General features: G+C 39.1%; 1 protein-coding gene across 2 annotated transcripts in view; it reads left to right on the top strand.

The window, feature by feature from the left end:
• The window catches only part of cacna2d3 (calcium channel, voltage dependent, alpha2/delta subunit 3), a 30,559-nt gene that overhangs the window by 487 nt on the left and 4,580 nt on the right, over positions 1-25,492 (top strand). For both annotated transcript variants that reach the window (XR_015866612.1, XM_088423677.1), the window contains exons 2-27: positions 884-965; positions 2,576-2,806; positions 4,615-4,731; positions 7,739-7,798; positions 12,031-12,193; positions 12,587-12,718; positions 13,207-13,267; positions 13,359-13,509; positions 13,585-13,659; positions 13,737-13,826; positions 15,823-15,936; positions 17,359-17,437; positions 17,920-18,053; positions 18,747-18,764; positions 20,493-20,564; positions 20,642-20,722; positions 20,802-20,876; positions 21,680-21,763; positions 21,861-21,932; positions 22,021-22,082; positions 22,172-22,239; positions 23,150-23,195; positions 23,315-23,412; positions 23,495-23,588; positions 25,041-25,136; positions 25,248-25,369. Coding sequence is in view for 1 of the 2 variants with exons in the window: in XM_088423677.1 (XP_088279803.1) it covers positions 884-965; positions 2,576-2,806; positions 4,615-4,731; positions 7,739-7,798; positions 12,031-12,193; positions 12,587-12,718; positions 13,207-13,267; positions 13,359-13,509; positions 13,585-13,659; positions 13,737-13,826; positions 15,823-15,936; positions 17,359-17,437; positions 17,920-18,053; positions 18,747-18,764; positions 20,493-20,564; positions 20,642-20,722; positions 20,802-20,876; positions 21,680-21,763; positions 21,861-21,932; positions 22,021-22,082; positions 22,172-22,239; positions 23,150-23,195; positions 23,315-23,412; positions 23,495-23,588; positions 25,041-25,136; positions 25,248-25,369 (2,477 nt within the window). In the remaining variant the exon portion in view is untranslated. The remainder of the gene's footprint in view (positions 1-883; positions 966-2,575; positions 2,807-4,614; positions 4,732-7,738; positions 7,799-12,030; positions 12,194-12,586; positions 12,719-13,206; positions 13,268-13,358; positions 13,510-13,584; positions 13,660-13,736; positions 13,827-15,822; positions 15,937-17,358; positions 17,438-17,919; positions 18,054-18,746; positions 18,765-20,492; positions 20,565-20,641; positions 20,723-20,801; positions 20,877-21,679; positions 21,764-21,860; positions 21,933-22,020; positions 22,083-22,171; positions 22,240-23,149; positions 23,196-23,314; positions 23,413-23,494; positions 23,589-25,040; positions 25,137-25,247; positions 25,370-25,492) is intronic.

The raw sequence follows: 25,492 nt of genomic DNA, 5'->3' as shown, positions 1-25,492 counted from the left end.
GATTGTTTTTCTTCAATAATGTTAGTAATTCAGAATCACTATTGTTTTCCTCCCGCGCAGGTTATTCACATTAGTCGCACACAAAAATTAATATGATTTTTTTTTCATCCAAACGGAAAGCAGTTGTTTACCATAGTTTAATTTCATTTTGGCAATTATTTCTTTCTGGAGTTTTTTTTTTTAATCGAACTCTATTATTTGAAGTCAGTTTAACTTCTGTCATATAGAGAAAACGTTATGGTGTGAGTTGAACATCAATATTCCTGCAGACTTAAAAAATAGCGCTTTTTAAAAGTCAATGTAATACTTGCAGTAGTTTAATAATAGTAAAAAGATTTTAAATCTACGACGCAATAATTTTTTTAACAAAAAAATGAGGGATTTGTTACAATTCATGACAAAATATATTCGTTATAAATATTGTTTTAATTCTGATTTAGATTCTTGCATGCATCATTGAATCATTTATTCTAACCGGCAGTGGTTTGTTAAAAATGATAGTTCGCACTGCATTACATTCCAATCAAGTCCAAATCAAAGTTGATGTCATGGGCAAATTTCCCCGTACAATGAAATTCTTACTTTGATGTCCACACGAATGTCGCAAAAATAAGCACTAAGTTAAGACAAAAAAACAAAATGTATAAACAACACACAGGTAACAAACACAGGTATAATCCGTAGGTGGTTATATGTTAAAGCTAATGTTCTCAATTTAACCGAGCAAATACAGTATATTTAGCATGCCCAGTATATGATATAGGCCTTATGGGTGAAGTAAGACTGGGGAATGTACAACAATATTTAGTGCAATGGGTCGGTGGTGGGAGGGGGGAAATTTTTTGTAGCACTTTTTGATTCTATTTTGTTTCATTTCTCTCAGTGTGAAATTGTGGGCATCAGCTTTTGGTGGAGAAATTAAATCAATTTCTGCTAAATATTCTGGATCTCAGCTGCTGCAAAAGGTATTTGTATCACTTTTTTTTTCTCTCTCTCTCTTTTGTCTGCTGCGCATGCAGTGGCACAGTTGAATACTGTCATGCTGATTTCCATCTCCGATGCTTCCTGATATTCTCAGAGTGCGCGCACGCGTGTGTGTGCGTGTGTTTGTGCGTGAGTGTGTCTGTGTATTTCGTGCTCTTGCTATGGCCCATTAACCACGGCCCTGATTCCACATCCCTCCTGTCCTCATCCCTCCCATGAACTCCCTGGAGTCAAAAGACTCAACCTCTTGGATATGGATGTGACAGGGAGGCAGATTGAACAACATGTGTGGGGTTGAGGCTGATAATGTGCAAGGTGGAAGGTTGATAAGACGAATTGAGCAGCAATTCAACAAAGGCCCGTGCGGTAGATGCAATAACGATTTATGACCACTTGTCCGCACTACGTAACTTGTGATGAATGCCAGTCTCGAACTGAGGCTGACAGATTTGACTCTTTGAGTTGGAATTGGTTGAAGAGGCTCGAGTAGATACTGAAAGAATTATACGTGGAAAATTAATACAATAAATACAAGATCAGCTGCTCCACAACTTGTTAGAAAAAAACAAAACATTGTGCAAGCATTTTAGGAAGCCTTGAGTTTATATTTTTTTTCCGCATTAGCTTAAATTGATTGTGACAATACTTTAACCATGCACTGAAAAAAAAAGTTATTTTTTTCAATATGTGTGAGTCTGACATCATCCAATGTTCACTTTTCAAGTAAATTCATAGTTGACTTTCCCTCCAGGCACTTATTTCTCTCTCTGCTCGAGACACACTTCTTTTTTTTAAGAAGAAAATTAATTCTGGCCTGGCTTGACGACGACACGCGCATTGATACTACAAGTCCCACAATGCATAGTAGAATTACGTTTCCCCGCCCCCTTTTTAGAAGCATTTTCGTGACTATGACATCGTTCGTTTGAATCACGATTAAGAGGTAATTTAGTGAAATAAAATTGACTATTGTGGCATAGACTTGAATTTAAACATACTGTTTAAATATAATTTGTCTTTTTTTTTTTTACCTTTTCCTCTGGTCTATTGCTTTTTTTCCGAGCGAACATATCGCTGTTACTAGGTTAAATGCTAACTTGAAAATGTCTGTCGAATGGTTAAATGAGAAAAGAAATACGCGACTTTTGTCAAGGTGTGTACTGTAGGTTGGTTTTTAATTGAAAAAATGTTAATTATTTTTCGACATCATATCAAAAGACCATTAAAGTTGTGTACTTCAATTAATTGGGTTTTCGCGAAAAAAAATATAGAAAATATTTTGTTTTTAAAAAGCCCAGTTCTTAATAGCTTTCATCCGTTTTTGTTTTATTCTGTCATATTTTTGCCATTACCTGAAAATATTTTTTCTCGAAGAAAAAAAAGTACTGTAGTTAGCTGTATAGTGATGTACAGTGTCTCATACAGTTATTGATATACATGTATGTAAGTATATTTGTCCTCGAGAAAAGTGTAACTTTAGTATTAACAATGGGCTTCAGTTGTGACGTGATGTTCAGTTTTTTTTTGTGTTTTTTTTTTACTTTTCATCTGTCCAATGTCCAGGCATCCTCACTTTGCTTCATTCTTTTAGGAACTGTGGGCCATCACAGTACCACGTCCCGGGAGCAACTCCAGCTCAGAGGCCTCCTCTTCCTCAGCCAAAGGCAGTGGCAGGATTAATTCTCGAATCTCCGCTGCCTGTCCCGGAATGTGGGAGGATGGCGGAACGACTAGAGTGAATCCACGTAGATACGGCGAGAGCATACAGACAGCATTTAGAAAGCGACTCCAGGCTCAGAACCAGGGCCCACCTTGCCCTGAGGTGAGAAGAACAAATATGCAGTTTTAAGAATATTAGATGAACATATATGCCCTGCAGATTTTTTTTCCCTTCTTTTGTGTGGATGTAAGCACTTTGCGCTCTGCTCATGGAGGCGTGTCTGGAGCCAGTCAGCACAAAGCAGCAAGCTGTGAGGAAAGTGAAAGGATCGTTAGGCGCTGGTCATTAAGGCTGATCATTAGATGCTTCTATGGTGAAGTGTGTGCTTTCACTAAGATCTCAGAAAGAGGGGGAACACTGTGATGGGTCTTCCCAGCTGCCGGAGCTCGCGATGGCACTTGCCGTTGTTTTCATCAATAATCATAATCAGCGCTGATTGTTGATTGATGACGCTTAATCTCATCTTGATGACGGGAGGAGGCACGGCTGTGTGTGCGGCGGGGGTACACTGGGTGCTGAGGCGAGGAGGACAGGCGTGAAATGAACTGTTCTGCTCCACTGCGAGCCGACACTCCTCCTTTCAGTAGGTAATTTGTCGCCTCGTGTACTAGTGTGTGTTTTTGTGTGCGCCTAATCCGCAGTGTTTGAATGAGCTACAAGCAGCTGCGGCTGTGTTTATCTTTTGATAGTATTATTGGAGGTGTGTGTCTGTGTGTGTGTATATATGGGCCTGTCAGGTGAGGGATTATGTAATGTTATATTCCTCTAAGATGTGGCAGGGAGGTTCAGTGGATCCGGCGCAATCAGCTTTATTTGGGCTGTAGTTCATTATCCAGAATCGTCCAGGCTTGACACGTTATTATCTTTCTCCTCTCCCTGACTCATTTCAACTACACTCTTACCATGCATAGCCTTTCGGACACAGCCCTGCCCCTCCCCGGCCACCCAACTTGGCGGTCTCCATCCAATCAAACGAAAGGAAGCAGTCTGTGAAGCCAATGACGGCAAACAGATAAAGAGAATCAATCATCTTATGTCGCTCTGTGGATCTTATCATGTTAGAGCAGCTTCTTGCATTTTGTCTAACAGCATATGGTGGCCTTTAATCCTTGCCTAAGAATTTCCCAGGATGCTGCTGTGACAGAGAAATGCCATGCTGCACATATATAAATAATATTCATATACAGATTAATTTTTTTTCTTCACTGGCCTAATTGGTCATCTTTTTAACTAGTTTAAATATGTGGACTGTGTGGCGTTAAAGGAAGCGTTAAAGAGATAAAACATTTATTTAGCATTTATTTATTTATTTAGCAGTAAAAAATTATTTTGTCTATAACTACTTTGATAACTATTTTTCATGTACGATCATTTAAAAACACATTTTGACTAATATTATAGTCATGTGGTGTTTGAAACCTGAGCTATAATTGGTAGTTACATAAGCCCTGTGTGCATTGTACTGTGCAATTGAAAAAAATAAAAATAAATGTATTACTTGTACATAAATCATTTAGTGATCATCAACAAGATGCACCATTCAATCGGCAGCAAATGATCAAATTCATTAAAAAAAAAAAAAATCGTTCCTAATACTCATTTAATCATTTTGAGAAAAGGTTTAATTCAAAATTGCCCAAATCCTCAGAATTTTGGCCTCCCAGCAGTATATATGATCTTTTCTGCAGTTTGCTACATAAGCAGGTTTAACTTTTTTGCATGTTCAATTGGAAACAATGTCCTGTTTCTAAATGAACAACTGAATATTTAAACTTTTTAAAATTCCATTATAGTATTAAGTGATTATTAGTCTCTAGTTGCAGCCCTATATAAGTTAGAGGCAAAATATAAACTTTTTACTGATACAAATGGCTAAGTATTAAGTTAGTATGCTGCCTGTTTGTTTCCAGAAATACAAACCACCAGAGAAATCAGTCAGAGTGGAAGAAATCGACGGTGTGAAGCTGGTGAAAAACCTGGCGGTGAAAATGGAGGAAATGTTCCGCAAAAAAGCAGAAGCCACCAGGGTAAGTGGAGTTATTCCAGGAAAACACAAAAGTTTGTTTCTTTAAATGGAAAAGCCATGCCTCGTAGAGTCGCTGCATGTGTCAAACACTTGAACTGATAAGCGTCGCTCTGTAAATAGACTACCCGTTTTCTCTCTGGAATAAATAACAGGCGGTGTCACAAGATGAGCGACTTTAAATACTCAATTTTTTGTCTCCTTTATCCCCTTCCTTGTGGTTCCCAAAACCTGGATGCCAATCAGAAAATTTCAATGCATCTATCTAAAATGATTATTTCATAATTATAAATATGAATTATATAGACAAGCAGGCCAATGAAGAAGTCACATTAAACTTGTGTATCAAGATAGTGGCATCATAGAACATTTTATAAGCAACAAACAAGAAGGAAGACAAAGGGCTTGGACTTTTTTTACTCACGAGGATAGCGGACAGATATGTGTACAGTTCTCTGGTCATTCCCTCTTCATTTATTATGTTGGGTTGGCCCTAGCTACAAAGCCACTGATGCCCTTAAGGGTTGTGGGAGACATATGGCAAAACCATAAACAGTTTGTGATTATGGGGGTTGTAGTACAAGTCCATGCTGCTATCTTGTTTCCCAGGAAGATAAAGACCGACCCTATGCTGTTCTGCCCTTTGTCGGGTTAAGGTGCCTGCTTTCTTCATACAGCTGTAGGAGACTTGTTGTCTCCTCACATGTTCTTTACAAACCGACAGAAAACATCCATGTCCGCCAGTATACATGTTACTAAAAACAAATATGGGAAAACATATATACAATTCTTCTAACATGCCTCATATAGGCTGGCATAATAGACGTAAATGACTGCACACTTTAATGGTGACAGCCTCACACGGTTCCAGTTCCTACTGATCAGTTTTTAACAAACCACGCTGACTGAAATTTGCTGTTTCAGACCGTTTATATTTGTCTCAGACCAAATTTAATAGGGAGAGATTCAAAGACGGATGAGGAAAAAAGTAGTGTGCTGCTAAGCAGTTTAAATTTAAGTAAAAAAAAAAAAAATGTTAATCAAAAACGTATTTAAAAAATGATCATCCTTATGCAGAAATGTGTTATTTTTGTCCTTTTAGTTTGTTTTTTCATCGAACAAAAAAAATATGTGTTTTATTTTTATCCAAATACTTGAATCTGTAGACTATCCCAATACCAACAATTCTCGATAGCTGCAGCCCTCAGTGCCTTTAATAAAACGTTTGACAAACAAACTGCTGAGCAGCAAGCGCTAAACCAAACAGACTAAATCACTGTAACGCGTGTCCCTTATAAAACTGCCTCCATTGAATTGCTTATTGCATTGGAGAGCTAAATCTTCCATTCCTTTCCTAATGTAGCACAGAAATAACAGTTGTCAGCGTGTATCACTCCTCCCTTATACAAGCAGGAAGACCTTCAAAATACTGCAAACACCTGACCCCGTCTACAGATGTGTAAGTAAACTCCTCTGGGCGTTGTTGGAGGGGATGTGGTGCTGCTGTCACTTATTTCAGTACATGACGAGAGTGATTTCAAAATTGAAAAAGGAGATTGATGTCCCGTGTTCAACGTTATCAGAGGCCCGAGCTGCAGCAGCCTGTCTGCACAGACGCTTCGGAAGAGGCTGTCGGTACATGATAATGTTTATCTCAGGCTCCCATTGCCACAATTTTTTTTGTAAATTACACTCTGAGCAGGTGCCTTCATTTGCTGAACATGAGTTTCTGGGATGTTTCAACATATGGGAGGTATTTCAAAAGTTTGAAAGCAACGTTTGTGTAATGAGGGAAAAAAATGAGTGTAGTTTGTAAACTAAAGAGAAAAGTAATGTTAATAGTAAAAATTAAGTCCTGTAATGTGAATTTTTCATAATTTGGCTGCCTTTACACCAACTGCTGAAATGTGAAATTTCCCAATGAGGTCAATTGAATGCGTGCCTGAATTGTGTTAATGTAGCAGTTATTTTGACACATGTGATGGATGTTAATTACCTGCTCGCTGCATTTTTCTGAAAACACAGAGCCAAGCACATTTGTCGAGGGGAGTTATTATAGAGGTGACTGCTGCTCGGTGCGCCACGTGAAATCCTGCACCCGACTCCCCCCCCATCAATCACTGCCCAGAGCTTCTCCGCTGCCGTGGGCCACTTTTCGCACTAAGGGATAAACTGTTTGGGAAATTGGTACCCATATATTACTGGACACCGGGGTGACAACGTGAAGTGCAAACACCAACTCTTGGGAAACCCTGCGGCCGTCCAGAAGAAACCAATTTAACAGGACGACTGTTATTGTGCCACTGTGATATTTATTAGCAGCTTAGGTGTTTGCTTCAAGTAAAATCAATAAATTTATGAATAGGTTTTGTTTAAAAAAAGAATTTTTATGTAGGGTCCTAGTGGTTGAGAATGGTTTGTCTTTTATAGCTATATGTGAGGTGCTCGTCACACAACATTCTTACAACAGGACTGTGATAATGCACAGGCAATATTTTAGTGATACTGAGAACTTAGCAATAATAAAATTTTGCGAATTGCCGTTGATTCAAAATGGCATCACAGTTGCTTGGGTAACAACCGATGACGCTCACCTGCTTTCTGAGTTTGGTTGTGTGATGTTCGCAAGCTGAGCTGTGATTGGTCATGACCTGAACAACTGTGATGTCTTTTGTCAATACAAGTGGTAAAATGGCCACTCCGGAGATTAATTAAAATGGGTGAAATTTGCTACTTAATTTGCTACAAACGACTACTCATCTGAATTTCGTATTTCGATTAGTTGGGCTTCATAAACATTTATTGTTAAAAAAAAGAAAAACAACAACTTTGGGGGTGAGTTCCCCTTTTATAGAGCTAGGATGTTTGATTCAACAAAGATATTAGCCAGCATTATAGTCACTGGTATTTTGGCTCCAAGAAAAAAAATACATACAGTATATAAGCAAACATACTTTTAAGTACTGTATTTTCATTTTTATTTTTGACACAAGTTGTCCCTTTTTGTGCAGAGGCTGGTGGAGGCTTCCGAAGAGGCGCATCATCAACACAAAGAGAATCCGGATCTGCAGGTGAGATGATTTTTTTTTCCCCTGCACAAAATGCAAACCAATAAAACAAAAAGACATGTTATTAGCACTGAGTGACCGAGAATGATTATGTGGCCATGAGGTGGATTTGAGATGGTGGCAAGGTAAAAGGCGCTATAGGTCGTTAATTGAGTTGGCGTTGTCCTTGGTTGTAGGCATTTATACATCATGTATGCTTGTTGAAGGCTGCGGCTTCATGATGTCACATTTTCGTAATTCAAGGACGATCAATTTTCATGTCTATAAAATGATGTAAAACTGATGGTAGATTCAGATTTATGGTTAGAGGAATCAGAGGAATCCGATATTTTACAATTTTCCTTAGTCCACAGGGTTTATACAGTTGATTGTGTCCAGGACATTATAGTGGCTCCCATTGCGGAATTTCAAGCTGCATTGAGCTTCCTTAGTCTCTGCAGAGGGAATGCAGTATTTTTGTCGTTTATTAGACCCCCTGCCTTTCTGTTTCATTCTCTCTCCCCCTCCCCATCTCTTTCTCTCTGTCCAAAGGACAAAGATAAATGAAACTCTTTCTCCGTGAGCGTTGTTTCACATACATGCCTCCAGATTGGAAAGCCACTCGAGCAACAAAACACTGAAATAACCACAGTACTTGAAAGTTAATAGAACCGTTTACAAGATTTGAATACGTTTCAGTTGCCTTGTTCCTTCCTGCTTCTGCGCTTTTCTCACAGTCACAGTCGCAGATAAGCAGCTCTCACATTCACACCTCCCTCATTGAATTACATTTTGCCACAGTGGAATTTATAGCTGGAGTTGTAGGGAACACTTGTCTATTGACATTTAATGTTCCAGTTAACTATATTTAACATATGTTGCTACAAGATTTGCAACAACTAACTCTGCCTTCATAAAGATAAATAATCATCATCATTAGGTGCAATAGCAACAAGGTATACCTATTGTTCAATCAATCAAACTTTGGAGTGGGTAGGGGGCAGAATTCCTACTGTAGCTTTTGATTTGGATCTCAATATATCTGCAGTTCTCAACATGTGAAATAGTTTTCAGCTAAGTACTTCTTAACCATTATTTGATGAAAAAACGGAGCTTAAAACAGAGTGCTCTGCCAGAGTGCGATCTGTGTGATTTATTTAACTTTAGAATTACATTTGCAGCAATTTCTCACGGCATATTTTGTTTAGCAACTCCAGAAACTGCATTGTGATATCTGGGTTTTTTTTGTACTCATCCGTCAGAAAATTATATCACTAAGATGATATGCACCCGTAAAAAAATAAAATAAAATAGAATAAAAATATAAAGGCATGCAACTTTTTGCAAAGAGTTCACAATTTAGTCATGTTGCTTCTTACTCCAATTAATTTGCTCTTACATTTGAAAATAAAACACACTCCCCCTATCACAGCATAAAATTAGATTTGCTGATACCTGCTGAAACCTTATTAAAATCACACTTACTGTACACCCACAGGTACTCCTACCTCATTTGAGAAATGCAGCATTAGATTGTGCAAGTGTGTTATTCTGTTTTCCGATCATGTTTATATTCTTGTTGGTTTTTTGTTTTTTGTTTTTTTTTTTTAATAATAGGTGCTTGTTTTTAGTGGCTGTGGAAATTGAAAATATTGTAATAGACTCATTGTATACAGGTGCAAAGCATGTAAATGACAGCGTAATTTATTTTATAGGGCTTAAAAAACAAAACCAATATAATATCAATGTGTATTAATGATATGATGTCATGACATGGTCCTTGTGCCATCATTTAGACACCCTCGCTTTCTCTGACACTGTACATTTTTCACGGCCCATTTCACTGACCGCAGCGAGATAAGTGGGCCTTCTTATCTCAGCTGCTGCAAGTCAGGACGCTTGAGATTTTTGCATTGACCTCAAGAGGATTCAGCAGTTCAAGGGAGCACGCATCAGGGCTGATGTCGCTTATCATTTGTTTTCAGTGCTACATCAGCAGGTTTATTAGCATCATTTTTGTCTTTACTGCTTCAGAAAAAAACCTTGGGATATAAACAGGCTCGCATAATGATACATAATGTAAGAACAGAGGTCACCAACAAGGTTCCCGTGGTGACCATGATAACCCCAAGGTCTATATGAGTAATCTGCTGCTGTTTTAAAAAAAAGAACACTCTGGTAACATAAGGGAATCCTATTAATATAGAAAAACTGTTGCATAATTGTATGCCTAAAAGCATAATTGTTGTTTTTGTATGTTTTCAGAAAACAAGATAATACAAATTAAAATTATTCGATTGAGAAAAATACTGTTGCTTCAATTCAACATTTGCAGATGACCATTAATGGCTGATTTTTCTCAATTCTTTGCAAGCTTTTTTTACATTTTTTTTTTACATATCTGTTTCTCGCTTTGTTAAATCATTGTTAAAAAAAATATCATAAGGACTTTCTACTTTGGTCTCATCACATGGATGGATATATATTTTTTTTACTTTTACTGATATTTAAGGATAATATGAGCATCTTATTCACTTGAGTTCCGTTTTCTAAAATCCATTTTTTTAATGAGAACTTCATCTTGTTTGTGTGGTGTCAAAATCTCAATCATTTTATCGGGCAACAATACACTACTATAAAATATAAAATGTAATTACTATTAACGTACATGTGTTTGAAGGCTAAGGATCTATGTGAATGTCTCTGAGATACTGTAAACCTGGTGTGTAACCAGACAATGCAGCAGGGCCTGATACGCTGTGCTGGAGAGCAAGCTCTCCGCAGTGAGGCCTACAGTTGACTGCAGTGGTGTAAAAGTCAGCGTAGCATAGCGGCAGTGTCCCACGGCCTGCTATACAGTAATAACCCTCACACTTAACGGGCCTCTATACAGCAGCTCTGCTGAGGATGCACTATTCCTCTGCAGAAAGCCCCCCCGCTCTCCCTTCCTCCCCACCGCAGCTCGTCAGAGAGCCGCTCAGGCGTGGTATGAGCTGTCACGAGCTGCTTGATGGCGATGCCCGCACCGCCTCCCCTGAGTGTGAAGCCTCAGACTCCATCAGCCATCTTTTCCTCCGTTCCCTCCATCCACAATCGTACGGGAGGCCACAAAAAGGCCATTCAGGCAAGAAGGGGTCGTCTTTCTTCTGAAGTAGCAGCCGCTGAAGGGCAGGACTGACTAACCGTTTCCCTTTAGGGAAGCAAGACCTTTCACTGCTTGTCGTATTTCGATGACAACGCCATGTTAGGACTAGAATTAGATTTCTTAGATTCTCCACAAGGGATTCCTTTTCTCTTTTCTTTATTTTAATATCAATCGCACCCAAGTGCATCATGTGACCTGACCTCAAAATACTTTATGTAAAGTATAAATCCTTTCCATGTTCTCAAATTTTTTTTAGTGATGTGCACCCTGTAAAATATTTGTTCAGTCCAGTATCCCCTAACTGGTGCAATCCAAGTTTGATTTCTTAAACTTTGGAACTACATCTGTCACAGTCTTTCTAGGAAGCTCCAGATGATAAATTGTGTAACATCATCTGTTTTAGTTCTGGCTCATCTATTTTTTGTCTGGATAAAACTTACAACGTTTTGTTTGAGTCACACGCTAGGAATACCTTTCTTCATGTTCCAACTAATTTTCTATTGAATTGAAAAGAAAAGTTACACTTCCTGTCACAAAAGCATTAAATTCAATCTGCTGATACCCGCAGAAACTCTCTTGAAATATCACATACCCCCATGTTTACTTGTAACCCCATGTGCGAACCGCCGCATTAGATTGTGCAAATGTCTTTTTCTGTTTTCTTATCATGTTTATATTCTCAGGTTTTTTTTAAGTTTGTTCTTGTTTTTAGTGGCTTTGTTTGTGCTTGTTATTTGCGGCTGTGGGAAATGTGTGTCTGTATAAAACTTATACCAATATTGTAAAGGCTCACAACATTTGTCAACAAACACATTTAGCAAAGAAGTCACTTTTAATACACTCTAGCAGTAAGTTGCTTCATGTTCCAATTAATTTGCTCTTGATTTAAAAAGAAAAACGCAGTGTGGTAAAATCTCATGTGTCCCCTGTAGTTCCTTTACATGCCCCTCAGGGCTCTCACTCCCATATTTGAGAATCCCTGCTTTTATCAAGGTGAACAAGATGTGATGCAGTGTCATGTTCATGGCTATGCCTCCTTAGCTTAGAGTTCAAAAGTTGGTCACACCCATAAGTGTTAACATTCCTCACGTTCCCAAACTTTGTCTGTCAGTACGAGTACTTCAACGCTGTTTTGATCAACGAAGTGGACAACGAGGGCAACAATGTGGAGCTGGGAGGAGAATTTATCTTGGAACCAAATGACCACTTCAACAATCTTTCAGTCAACCTCAGCCTCAGCGTAGTGCAAGTGCCCACCAACATGTACAACAAAGGTGAGCCAAAAATAAGTGTTTTACGTTGAGCTGATGAAATAAAAGGGAGGAAATAAGTGGTTGATGTGAAAAATGGCTGAGGCTAACTCACGTTGACGACAGGGGGATCGATACCAAGTCGGGGGCATAAAGAGAAGCGTAATTCTTGAGCTGCTTTTGTTTGGTTGGAATGGACTCCTCATAAGTCTTGTGTTCACTGCACAAAGGGAGACTACTGCCAGCTTGTCCACAGGAGGAAGGGCGGCCATGGTTTAGACACTGGCTTTGTTTGCCCTCCAAGGGGTGTGAATAAAAGACAAAGGTCAAACGTGCGCTTGTTTCTGTGAGCAGGATGATTAGTTTCAGCACCATTTCATTTACGCGATTCTTTTCCCACTTCCTTCATCTCCTCAGATCCCGACATAATGAACGGGGTCTACTGGTCCGAAGCCCTCAACAAAGTGTTTGTGGACAATTTTGAAAGAGATCCCACTCTCATTTGGCAGTACTTTGGTAGCGCAAAGGGTTTCTTCAGGCAGTACCCTGGTGAGTTGTGTGTGGTTCTGAGTATGTGTGTCTGTGTGTGTTTTGTTTGGTGTGGGTTGGTCTCAAGGGAGCCATCAGCTTTCAGTGCAAGAGAAGCATCAGAATAAATGACATCAAATGGCTAAAAGGGTAATTTGGGTAATGTTGTAATTTTACAGACCATCAGAGAGGGTGTGCGCATACTGAGTGTAATTAATTATCATTTGCCATTCAGGCTCTGCGGGCACACCGAGAGGCGGTGGGCTGCCAGATCCAAAGTTATCAGACATCAATGATGTGAAACGTGTAGTTGCTTCACAGCACTATTGGATCAAAACAATACAGACAAAGTAAAAATAGAATACAGCTCTGAATGTTTAATAGAAGAACACATTTGTATTTAAACATACAATAATGGCCAATGCCAATCTTTAATAACAACCAGTGTTTCTCAGCGACCTACTTTATAGCAATTGTTTAATCAAAACGAATGATCTTTATTTCTTGAGGGGTGAAGTGGCATCCAGATGAAAACGGAGTTATAGGCTTTGACTGCAGGAATCGGAAGTGGTACGTTTTCACGTTTCTTCACCATCAAACCCAACCGTGTTGATTCTATTTAAATATCAGATTTTCTTCGTAACTCACACCCACCTCACAGGTACATCCAGGCTGCAACGTCTCCTAAAGATGTTGTAATCTTGGTGGATGTCAGTGGAAGCATGAAAGGATTGAGACTGACTATCGCCAGACAAACTGTCTCCTCAATTTTAGACACACTTGGAGATGATGACTTCTTTAACATTATTGCAGTAAGTCACACCACATACAATACAATGTATTTTTTTTTTTTTTTACATGGCTTGATTGAGTTTGTGTCTTCACAGTACAACCAAAACATTCACTATGTGGAGCCTTGTTTGAATAGCACTCTGGTGCGGGCAGACAGAACCAATAAAGATGTGAGTTCCACACAAAGTTATGATTATATAATAGTTGAAATATGCTTTAAACCGTTTGGTTTTTTATTTTCTGGCAGCATTTTCGTGAGCATCTGGACAAGCTGTTTGCCAAAGGGATCGGACTTCTGGGGCAGGCATTGACTGAAGCGTTCACAATCCTCAGTGATGTGAGTTCTAAGATGCATCAATCCACTACTAATGTTACTTTAATTAGGATCATGTTAGTGTACTTATTACTAAGTTAAAAGGTGAATGTAAAAAGTATTTCATTGCAAATGGTGAACAAAATCTTTTTGTGTTTTTACTTGAAAACCAAACAACATATAGGTTGTGACTGAGAGCATTTGATCTAGCCTGCAATGTAATTAAACAACTCAACTCAAATTTTACATTTAGTTTCAGATGATGTCTTTTTCCATTGAGAAAATTGAGTCCCCCACGCCTGCAGTATAATGTATAGCTTCCTCTATGCCGTCCATACTTTTTGTTGTTGTTGACTGATCTCCCTGAAAGCGATCCTAAACTGTTTATACAATGTAAATTTTTTATTGCAAACCAGTGTATGAGTGCATCAGGCAAGGTGTGTTGAAACACGCCAGTCCTATCCCCAAGCACAGACTCATCTATTGTGAAATGTGATTAATGGCTCTAATTAATGGCAATGATTCATATCGAGCCTGATTGGAAGACAAAGCAGATAAGGGCAGGAGCCACGCCATGTGCTTTATTATCTCGCCTTTTTCAGGCCTGTTCTAGTGAGGCTGGAGCAGTGCGGTCTTTACCGCCGCATTTGTCAGATTAATTAGAGTTGTGCAATGAATATGATAATCGGGTGGGCAGCACACAACGGCTGCAATGCTCAATGTTGATGCTTTAGTAGAAACATCAGACTCCAGGTGAGTGAGAGTGTATAATAAACATAGCACATAAAGTAAGGACATTTGTGTTTGGTAGAGTTCATCTGTCATTGCAACAGCAACATGAACTTGGCATTTGCAGAGAAGCTTTGGGTACAATGTTCCACCATTTAAACCTAGTTTTCCTGTGTAAATTATTGTAATATAATTAAACTGCTCACAATTGAGTTGATTAAATGAAATACAATACTGGAGAAACTCCACTCCAAATATAATGATGCTAATTTTGATCATCTCTGTCAGAGAGGTAATGGTTTAGCTATATACACAGTATATTCTTAGGGTTGTAGTTTTCAATGGTGTAGATCTGCACTGCAGCATATGGAGAGATGTTAAATTACTGTTGTAAACTGTATTGTTGTTGGCAAAGTGAGTGAATTGACCTCTAGCAAGTAAATTTAAGGATTGATGAAAAGCAATTCCGTAACTGTCGTGTTATTGATTGCATCAGTAACTGATCACACTGTTAGTTGTTAGTAGCATTTACTGTATAGCTTTACATTATTTTACTGCCCTTATACATTTGTAACCGCATTAACTGTATGTACTGAACATTGATTAAAGAAAAAAAAACTAAAACAGCACTTAACACAGCTTTTACAGGGGTATAGATTTGACAAATGCTTGTCCAGTACAGTATATGCAATGTTCTTATTTCCTAAAAATTGGGCACATTGTATGTAGAATGTGTATGTAGACTGAAGGCATAACTCATGATACATTTGCACTTGATTGCAAGGAAGATTACACAATCAGCCGTCATATACTGTATAGTTTACATCACTATTCTATATTGACTTGACACTGATAATATTTTCTGCTACAATGACTACCACATTTCAGTCAAGTTTTATCTAGTACGTGAAATGTTTCCTCCCGTTTGACTTCTTTCCTAACAAGCAGGTCATGCACTAATGTTGTTTATTCGTTTTAGTACAATGCAATAATTGCATTTGGACTCATATACAATTGTATAGTAGTGTCATTTCTGCAGCGCTCAGCTTGTGTGGCCTCTCCACAGTTACAGGTCAATAAGCTACTTAATTACTGCAGTGCGTCTTCCACAGAATTCAGAATTAAGAGCAGCACACGCCTCAGGTCTATTAACTAGCACATTAGCTGTATTTTATTGACTGATGTCTCCGCAGCTGCCACCGCAACAACATTTACAGTGCGATGTTGGCTGGCTCTGTTTGTTTCATGTGTAACTAACTGATGTTTTTTTTTTTTTTTTAATTTACTGCAGTTCAATCAGACTGGCCATGGAAGTGTGTGCAACCAGGCCATAATGCTTGTCACAGACGGGGCAACCGAAATGTATGATGATGTTTTCGAGAAGTACAACTGGCCAGAAAGAAAGGTGAAACCATTCGCACATCGGCCCCACATGGAATCTGATTTGTGGTATCCATTTTTTCATATATTCAGAGGTTTTATTGTGCAACAACGGGTGGGATGGGTTTTGCACGATAAGCAGAATAGGATGTTAATTGTTAAATCCAAGAATTTAATAACTATAATTTCTTGGAGACAACTCATTTTGATTCAACTTCTCCCCAACATACACATTAACAGAATGCATGTTTCCGAAGTCAACCAGCATTTCTTGAAAAGCTTTTTTGAGAAGCAAATTGAGTTAGTGAATACTGAAGCAGTTTTAACTATTTATGACCCATAATCCTGTGTGTGTACGGCTCTCTTAGTATCACTTGCGCATTGCATAAACTTCTTTCCCACACACTAATCAAGGACAGAGGGAATCCTAGGAAGCAAAAAGGGGTGCACTGTATTTTTGTGGTCAAACTATTATCATTCAACCAAGTACTGTGTGTTTTTTTTTCTATAATTTTCTTACTTGTTAAAATTAACACAATAGAAAAAAAAGATCTAAAATATTTTGAGTGTACTTGGATTCTCTTTCGAGGTGCTTCAACACCCCTAAGAATGGGCTAGACTCGCCTATGCTCGGCAAATTTCTTCCAGCAAATATGAGTGTACTTTTTAATACGACATGCCAACTGAAGCTCAACTTTTGACATCTGGGGAATTGGTTTTTAACATCAATTTCATTCATAACTCTCAAGTGTAATCCAAATCAATATGGTGTTTTTCAACGTGCTGGTGCATTAGAGTGCAGTGTTATTCCCTTGAGGAATAAAATATGGAAAATTAACTGCTTTCAAGGGCAGCATAGCTCATTTTCAAATGCTCAGGTCACCGTTCTCTACAAACAGTTTTGCTTGAATTCCACATTGGTTTTAATGAAATGAAATTGTTTGCTCTGCGATTCACAGAGCAATAAAAACAGCAGCTCGAGGGCTTTTCTTCATTCCTGTCGAGCATATGTGTGTTGGCAGTGTTTGGCAGCATGCAGTGTAGTTTGGGGCAGTGTATTCCGGCTATCCCACCCCCCCTTTACACACCCTGAGGGCTTTTTATTCTGCGACTATTCGGTTTTCTATAAGCTTTATGCTTAGCAAAGCATCTGGGACCAATGAGCCGTGCATACATTGGCAATGTCACACAGTGTGCTTTTAAAGGAGAGTGGAACGTGCCCTCATGCTCAGTGCCTGAGAACAAAAAAGGCTTTCAACTGCATAACGTGCCGAATGAACAAATTTGCAGCTTCATTTAAAAAAAGGAATGATTTTTGAAAGATAGAAATCAGTACAGTAGTTGTACAGTTATAAAGATTAAAATGAGAAAGGGATTACAACAATTTTCACATCATTTTAATCAGTTCATCTACAAAACTTTTGATCACGCTGTTTCTTGTGCCCAGGTGCGTATATTCCCCTACCTGATTGGACGGGAGTCTGCGTTTGCCGATAACTTGAAATGGATGGCGTGCGCTAACAAAGGTTTGACTTCCTAATAAACACTTACCCACAAAAGTTGGACCAGACACTTCTGCAGTTTTATGTGAAGCTTCGGTCAGTTTTATGGAAGGATGAATTCAGTATAGAAAAGATGGATAACTGCTAGCTTTCACCATAAATGTGCATGTGTGTGCGCGCAGGAGCGTGCGCGAGTGTGTGTGCGTGCGCATTTATACGTCCTCTCGCTCTGATGACTCGTTCTGCCAAGACGCAATGAAGGGGCACTTGGGGGGGTCAGAGGTCAATCTGCTCTAATCCCTCATCCTGTCCAAGTGTTTCCCTTCTGGCTGAGCATCGCTGATGGTTCCCACTTCTCGACAACCTCTGGTCACCACAGTCATTTTGTGTGTGTGTGTGTGTGTGCATGCGCGTGTGCATCTGACTTTTGTAGCCAGTATTGTTATGTATTAGGGATATCAGAAAGGTTTTTGCAATTGGTTGTCTGTATATTTTTTTAATTTCAGGATACTTCAGTCAGATTTCCACATTAGCAGATGTGCAAGAGAACGTGATGAGGTATCTGCATGTCATGAGTCGGCCCAAAGTTATTGATCATGAACATGACACTGTGTGGACTGAGGCATACGTGGACAGTGCAGTAAGTGCAGCTCTCAAATTTTTGTTCGCTTGGCTCAGTGTGCACTATATTGTTCACAAAAAAAGGCTTTCCCATGTATAGTGCTTTTTTTTTTTTACAACTATCTCTCCATTCACCTACCCAATAAATGTAGGATAACAATTTGCAGCCACAGTAATACGGTACATTTAAATGATATGTTTCTACTACCAGATTACTGGTAAAATTCTACTACCAGCTTACTTAAAAATTGAGCAAAATGTACTCACACTTTTAGTGCTGATATTGCTATCAAGTAAACAAATATTCAAAATTAATATGAATAAACTGATAAATGGACTTTTACTAATATGGTGCTTTTCAAACTTTTTGATGCTTTTTTATAATGCTGATCCTTATGGGAAAATAATAATAATATTGTAATAATAATCTCAATTTTAACAGATCCTGTCAAAAATATTTTAATTTATGATAATCATTGTACTTTACAACAATTTCTTATTATATACTTTAGGTTAGATGTCAAATCGCTTAACAGATTGTGCATGTGTTTGTGCTTTGTTATGTTAAGTAGCTGGAGGGATTCCATATTACTAGCCATATTTCTACCATATCAAGTTGTGCAGAATTCCCGTTTGATGCACATTTCAGTCAGTGTAAAATGTGCAAACTCTCGTTCATTAAACACTATCTGTGTTCTTTCTCTTTCAACAGCTTTCCCAAGCATACAAGGTAAACATAAAATTCTTATCATCAGATACAACCAAATGAAGTGTTCTTGTTCATTTATTTAACTGTTTACTTCTACAAATTACTAAAAGAGTAAGGAAAAGGCCATAGAATTAAACCTGAAACAGACATGATAAAGATTAAATAACTAATTGTACAAAACAACTTTGGAATAACTTTTTGTTCCCAAACTTTGTAAACATACGTTTTTTGATATTATTTTGAAAGTTTCCCATCAGCGGTTAGAGCACCAGATAAGTGTTTACTCCACTTACACATACCGTATTTGAGCATGGAGAACATACACACACACACACACACACACACACACACATGCAGGTAGGGGTTGGGAAAGTGGAATACGTATGCTCCTTTATCTCTGCCTTGGACAGACCATTCATCATTCTGTGGACCATTGCATTTTATCTGCTAAAGCCCATAATAAAACTGACATTGGAGAAGAGTCGTGTGTGTGCATGTGTGTTGTGTGTAGACCAGAGGATCCTAGTTTCCCCTTCCAGTGAGTGGAGTGATGAATCTTTGGGCACACCATTCTTCATTTTGTCACAAAAGCTGGTCCATAGTGCAATTTACAGCCCGTTTGCTTCATGCCAATGCACATGCACAAATAAGCAGTACACGCTAACAGCTCAGAAGCAAGCTGCTTGGTGTATGCTAAGTTTTTTGTTTTTTTTTGCCAGCCTTCATTCCGTCCTAGTTGTTTGCCTGTTTCTCATGTCTTGAACGTGGTGATTCGTCTTAACATCTCTTGAAGCCCGCAATTAAACAGCTTGTGCTAAATCTATTTTCTTTGCCTCAGTGCAGTGAGATTTTATGTGTTCTCCTCATAGCCAGTATTGTCTGCTTATTTGTGGGCTCTGCGGCTACTATGGCACTCTGGAGAACCCCTATAAAATTTTAAGCGGTGTACTTTACAGAGTGAAAAAAAACTACAAGTAGAATGATACAGCTCTCTGCCAAGCTCTTAACATTTGGAGATCTGGATTCACACCCCTTTATGGATATTGACCGGCTGCTATTTGTGTTAGAACGGCAGTCAATGTGCCCCCACTAGTCTTAACGTGGCATGCTGATTAATATTGTATTTGTTGAATATGAAATAAGGAGCAAAATCCACCTGTTTTAACCCATCCCAGGGGGTGGTCGTTTTTGCCACTTGGTGTCCTCTGAAAATGACATCACATTTTTTCAGGGTTCAGGTAATGACCAATCATGGCTCACCTGCTTTTTCAGTTTGGTAGTATGATATTTCCAAGCAGATGTGATGTCATTTTCAGTCAAAAGCAAGTGGGGAAAAGGTCGCTCCCGGAGATGGTTTAAAAACAGGTGGGTTTGATTGTGGTGGTATGATTCGTAATACTGTTGCATAGAACAACATATTGTTGTAACATTTTGAGGTTGATTTCACCTTCAAAAAAAAAAATCCTAAACATTTTATTTGACCTGATGAAAACAATCTCACAGTAATACAATAAGTACACTATCATTTTTCAACATTTTCACATTTTTTGACATTTTTGACCAAAATAGTAAGAATTTCCTTACTTTGCACTGCCAATATGAAATGATTTCCTGTTGAATAAAGAAATTAATCAATGAAGGAAATAATCATCAGATGAATCGATTAAGAAAACAATCGTTGGTTGCAGCCCTTCACTTAATCTTCTCAGTTGATTGTCAACAAGCTCCTTTTGTTTTGTTTTTTTCCAGTTAAATGACAAAGCGGGGCCAAGTCTGATGACCACAGTGGCTATGCCTGTTTTCAGTACTAAGAATGAGACGGTGAGTGTTTGTAGTTTATGTATCTGTCTTTCCTTGCTAAATTCAAACATGTGCATGAATTGAATGCTCTCATGCAGAAAAATCAAGGTATCCTGCTGGGGGTCGTCGGAACAGACATCCCTCTACAGGAGCTGATGAAGCTCATTCCCAAACATATGGTACAAAGGTCCACTCAAGCGAATGGATTCAAATCCTCGTCAAAAATGGATTATTAATCATATGTCATCTTGGCTCCAGTTAGGGATCCACGGGTACGCATTTGCCATCACAAACAATGGCTACATCCTGACTCATCCGGACCTGAGGCCTTTGGTAAGTATGGTTGTTTCCATAGCCACGTCGCAGGTTTGCCTGATTTGACTCTCTTTGTTCTTGTATACCATAGGCAAGGTGCACAGAGACAAATGTGTAATGTGTTCAGGAGGCTAAATGAGCATGTATAATCTGTAATCCCCACCTTTTCCTTTGATGTATGCATGCAGGGATAAAGGCCACTCATAGGGCTGGCTGGCCTGAGGTTTCCAGAGGTAACTTAACACTCACTGGCAGAGACCACAGCCGCTGGCCCCATGGGCCAATGGGCCCTCAGGAGCTATGGCTTTGCTAGTGGACCTGTGTGTGCCAGTGTTAGTGCTATTCCTCTCTGTGCAACTTTGTGTTTGTGTACGTGTTTGTCCCTGCTCTTCTTCTTGTCTCTTTGTGGCTCCAAACTGTGCTGTGATTGTTGTCATTGACTGGTTGTTTCTTGTGTTGTACTGACGGATGATGTTAAGTCACAGGATTTGACATGCACCATTTAACACATTCACATAGAGTCATTTAGCCGCGAATTCCCTATCAGTCGTATTAATTATTTTGAATTTACCTGACAGTGTTAATTTCACAGATGATGTGTTCAATAATTACCCAGCACAAGACCTGTATCTGACTTTCATTACTGTACATAGACATCAGTCTTCAATTCACCGGCTAATTCACGAAAAACATTTTATCATGTGTATGTAAGCTTTTGACAATAATGCTACACCTCAATGCATTCCAACCTTGTGAAATTATCTGTCATTGTCGTACTAGAATTTGATTATTAATTGTGTTCGTTGTGGTTCTGTGTGCAGTATCAGGAGGGTCAGAAGAGAAGAAAGCCCAACTACAGCAGCGTGGATCTCTCTGAGGTGGAATGGGAGGACAAAGACGACATTGTATGAGAGCTTTTGGATATACAGACGAAAAAAAGGCCATCGGTTATTGCGCCAAAAACGTTTCTCAGTGTGCCGCGCTGTGTGCTTTATCTTTTAGCTGCGCAACGCCATGGTGAACAGGAGGACGGGGACCTTCTCCATGGAGGTGAAGAAGACAGTGGATAGAGGGGTGAGCATGCAGATCAATTATGAGCCATTCCACATTGGAGGATATAAGGTCTTCCTGAATGAATCTTGACTTGGATTGTTTTTTCCAGAGGCGTGTGTTGAAGATGCACAATGACTATTACTACACTGATATCAAAGGGACTCCATTCAGGTTAATCTATAATGACTACATTTAAGCTCTAATGTCACTCACTCACTTAATGGACTTAGAAAAATGCATGTGTGTTTTTTTTCTGGCAGCGTTGGAGTAGCCCTCTCAAGAGGCCATGGCAAGTTTTTCTTCAGAGGAAACGTGTCAGTTGAAAAAGGTCAGAAATGTCTTACATGACAAGATAATAATGTTTACTATTTTAGTTATAGTTTAGAGTTTTATAGGACTGAACAGATGCAGTTGAGACCATTTATCTTCTGCTATATTTGAAACCACAGTATTCCCAAGTGCTGGCTTCAACTTTTAGTTTCGCCCATCCGGAGTATTGGTTCGGTTTTCTTTTGTCAATCGCCATGTAATTAGAAATTACCATCAAAATGAAAGTTCATCCATCCTGTCCATCAGAGACTTGTGGAAAACGCAGGTGTTCTCGAGTTTACTTTTGCAAAGAACTTTGCTATGGCTCGCTCCATCAATGTCTTTTTTGTCATATTAGTTGTGACTGCAGTCGCTGTTGGATGGTTTTCATTTATGTGGTAGGCTAAACATCTTTCAAATAATGCCTATCGCTCTGTTCTTATCAAAAGTGCTGTCAGAATTTTTTTTTAAAAGTTAAATTTACCATTCAACGGAAAGATCATTTTCACATACTCCTCCATTTTCACATCTTCCTTCTGACTTCCCACCCACTATAGGAGCGTATCAAATTTCGCCAAACACACTGAAAGCCAATCAGTGTCAATTTCAGGTGTGATTGACCTTTGTTTTCCAACCCCCAAAAATTTAAGGACAAAAAAAAAAAAAAAACGATCTAATCGGCATACTCAAACGATAAAGTTAAGAGTTTAAAAAATGCGATTAAAGAATTAATCACAGAGTCTGGTTGATCACAGTTAATCTGGCTCCTATACTCAGGATACAATGCAACTCTTAACCACAACAGTAAGCATATTGTTATATTGTTAAATTATGTTTGGCTGTCATTTCAAACCAAGCGTTATTAATTTCTATTGTTTAAGTTAAGCAGGACTAACACAGCCGAAGCGTGACTGACTTTTGTTTTTCAGGGCTCCGTGATCTGGAACAGCCAGATGTCGCCCTGGCAGATGAATGGTAATGTAATGCATGGTTTAGGGAAGCGGTCATCCATGCGTTATGTAGGTTATGCGTCTTTGTTCACGAGGTATGTCGAGGGCTGTGATGTAACATTGTATCTCCGTTTTGAACTGAAGGACGTACTGCAACACTGAGGAGCAGCATGAACATCGGCACCTCACTCAGATTCAAGCTATCAAACTCTTCATGACGGGTCGCAGGCCGAACCTCAAGTGTAAAAAAAAATGGACTCGATTGGCGTTATAAACCACTGATATGTCAGTTAAAGCTACATTTATACCAAACTGCTTTTGCAGGTGACCGGGAGCTGATCAAGGAAGTGTTATTTGACGCTGTTGTCACTGCTCCACTCGAGGCCTACTGGACTGGACTGGCTCTCAACAAGTCAGAGTAAGAATTGTTCAGTCGGAAATATACAGGCATGCTTGAATGGAAGGAAAGAAAGGCCGTCCATCCAGATTGTGACCAGGTTGCTACATCTGTGCTTGGATGGAGGGATATTTTTGCCCCGGGCATTTTGGGAAACGTGAACTTGCACATCTGTGATGGCACCACGAAGGCCGTAAGGTACATACAGGTTTTGGAATAGCATATGTTGTCGTACAGATGACAGATTTTTACAGCTTGATGATGCCAAGTTGCATCATACACATGCTGCTGTGTTTATGTATATATGACAATTAGTATGAGTAAAATGGTGAATGTACTTTTAGTGATATGGTGCTTTTCAACCTTGTGATACTTTTTTATAATGCTGATCCTCATAGGGAAAAAAATGATCCTAAGGTATTAAAATATTGTAATAAAAATCTCAATTTTAACTGATCCTGTCCAAAATATTTTAATTTATGATAAAAGTTGTACTTTACGACATTTTCTTATAATATGCTTTAGGTTAGACGTTGCATCGGTTAACTGCAATTGTGCATGTGCTTGTCCTTTGTTATGTTATGTCGCTGGAGGTATTCCATATTAGTGGCTTCATTAAGCTGTGCAGAATTCCCCAGATTTTTGACCAAATAAGATTCATTATGGGGATGGCACGGTGGAAGGTTGGTTGGTAGGTTTGCCTCACAGTTTGTGGGTTTGATTTTCGCTCCGGCCTTCCAGCATGGAGTCTGCATGTTCTCCTCGTGCCTGTCTTTCTCTGGGCATGTCAGTTTCTTACCACATTCCAAAAACATGCATACTAGGTATGTTGGACGCTCTAAATCCAGGGTGGCCAAGTACGGTCCTCGAGAGCCACAATCCAGCCTGTTTTTGATGTTCCCCTTCAACCAACACTCCTGATTCAAATGATTAGTTCTTCAGCATGGTTTGCAAAAACCTGATTTGTGAATTGTGTTGGTTGAAAGAAAATATTGAAAAAAAACAGCCTGTATTGTGGCTTTCATAAAGGAATTAATTGTAACGGGAACCATTACAGATTGATGCATCACAGGAAAAGTGTCCAAAAGTTAGAATAGTGTTTCAAACTCAAAAGACACGATAAACCTTTTTTTCACCTTCTAGAGAGCCACTGGACTATAAAATCAAACAAAAAATCTTCTTTATACATATTCACTAATCAAACTGATTAGACTTTATAAATGCAATTCACTAGGTATGCCTGTACAATTATTCTGCATTTTCAAAGGTAATTTTCACTTTGTTATTTGCCTAAATGGGTTTAAATGCAATGTCAATCTTCAATGACACAAGCTAGCTCTCTAAATGGATCTCATTAGTTTGTGTGCTTGTGTTCAACTCCCTGCGCCTCTGCAATCTATGCGTAATCAGCAGGTAATATGATAAATGAATTGTGAGTTTGTGACGCCGTGCCTTTGCAAAAAATACTACCAGGAACTCCGACAAAGGAGTGGAGATTGCCTTCCTGGGCACGCGCACCGGCCTGTCAAGAACCAACCTGTTTGTGGCTGCAGATCAGCTCTCCAATCAGTAAGTGTCACTGCTCAGTCCTACACTTGTCACTGTTTGCAACATGAGGCCAGGCGCTGATTGCTCTTGATAAATGTCATCCTCCACTCAGTTGTGTGTGTGCATCTACAGAGATTTCCTGACGGCGGAGGACAAGGAGGGCGTGTTTAATGCAGATCACTTTCCTCTGTGGTACAAGAGAGCGGCAGAGCAGGTCCCAGGCACATTTGTTTACTCCATCCCCTTCAGCACAGGTAGGCTCCACGCAAACGGAAAGAAGCTACAGCTTGCCACACTACACTCCCCATATCGCTTATAGATTGTTGTACCATTTTCCAACATATATACGGGGGTCGATCCGAGCCAATGTGGCGCCC

This window comes from Hippichthys cyanospilos, chromosome 9 (assembly GCF_059441005.1).
Source record: "Hippichthys cyanospilos isolate Australia breed blue-spotted pipefish chromosome 9, RoL_Hcya_1.0, whole genome shotgun sequence".
NCBI lineage: Eukaryota > Metazoa > Chordata > Actinopteri > Syngnathiformes > Syngnathidae > Hippichthys > Hippichthys cyanospilos.
Note: the sequence above shows the minus strand (reverse complement) of the source record. Positions and strands in the feature narration are given on the sequence as shown.